This window comes from Arachis stenosperma, chromosome 5, assembly GCF_014773155.1.
Source record: "Arachis stenosperma cultivar V10309 chromosome 5, arast.V10309.gnm1.PFL2, whole genome shotgun sequence".
Taxonomy (NCBI): domain Eukaryota; kingdom Viridiplantae; phylum Streptophyta; class Magnoliopsida; order Fabales; family Fabaceae; genus Arachis; species Arachis stenosperma.
Genome location: NC_080381.1, coordinates 105,361,582 through 105,362,783, shown reverse-complemented (window position 1 = coordinate 105,362,783; position 1,202 = coordinate 105,361,582). Strand labels below are relative to the sequence as shown.

At 43.7% G+C, this 1,202-nt stretch overlaps 1 protein-coding gene across 1 annotated transcript; it reads right to left on the bottom strand.

The window, feature by feature from the left end:
• Positions 1–257: 257 nt before the first annotated feature.
• LOC130981024 (uncharacterized) lies at positions 258–623 on the bottom strand. Its single transcript, XM_057904663.1, has one exon. It carries the CDS (start codon positions 621–623, stop codon positions 258–260), a length of 366 nt encoding a protein of 121 aa, XP_057760646.1.
• Positions 624–1,202: the final 579 nt, after the last annotated feature.

The window sequence follows — 1,202 nt, the reverse complement described above, 5'->3', positions numbered from 1 at the left end:
TGGGTGGCCAGATATCGATCTAGCTTTCCTTCTCGTACGAGTTTTTCTATGACCTTTTTTAAGTCAAAACACTCATTGGTGGAGTGCCCGCGGATTCGATGGTATTCACAATATTCAACCCAGTTTCCTCCTCCTTTTTTGCTTTTGAGTGGTCGAGCTGGTGGTATTTTTTCTGTGTTGCAAACCTCTCTGTATACATCCACAAGAGACACCCGAAGAGGGGTGTAATTGTGGTATTTTTTTATTTTTTCTCCATGTCAATCTTCCTTCTTCCTGGATTCTTTGTCTTTATCCCGGGGGGTGAACCCAGCCTTCGAGGTTTCTCCTAACCGGGAGTTTTCCTCCATGTTGATGTATTTTTCCGCACGTTGTTGCACCTCGTTCAGAGATGTGGGGTACTTTTTTGAAATAGATTGACTAAAGGGCCCTTCTCGCAAGCCATTAATGAGGCCCATAATAGCGGCTTCAGTTGGTAAGTTCTGTATATTCATACATGTCTTGTTGAATCTTTCCATGTAGTTACGTAGGGTTTTCCGTTCTCCTTGCCTGATTCCTAATAAGCTCGGAGCATGTTTGGCTTTGTCCTTTTGGATGGAGAATCTGGCCAGGAATTTCTTAGCCATGTCGTCGAAACTTGAGATGGACCTAGGAGGGAGATTGTCGAACCATCTAATTGCTATTTTTGTTAAAGTAGTTGGAAAGGCTTTGTAACGAACTGCATCTGAGGCGTCCGTGAGATACATTCTGCTTCTAAAGTTACTAAGATGATAGCTAGGATCTGTAGTGCCGTCGTATAAGGTCATATCTGGGAGTTTAAAGTCCTTTGGGATTTTCGTCTTCATGATCTCTTTAGTGAATAGATATTGCTCCATTCGTGTGTTATCTTCGGGAGTGGATCGGCTGGCTTCGGTCTTGACATCGGCTTCAAGTTTTAGGAGTTTGCTTTCCAATTCCCGGCATCGCCTTTTTTCTCTTTGTAGATCCTTCTCAGCCTCACGTTGACGTAGAGCATCTTCCTCAAGTTGTTTTAACCGATCTTAAAATGCATCCAGGGCTCCCTCATTTGGGGAGTTCTTCTTATTATTGATTTGGGGAGTATCTTTTGGTGTGGGGTCCGCGTTTTTATTTGGTGTTCTTTCTTCTAGATCTGAGGTGTGATCGTTGTCATGGTCGTCTGCCATGGTGATGGGATGACTTCCAGG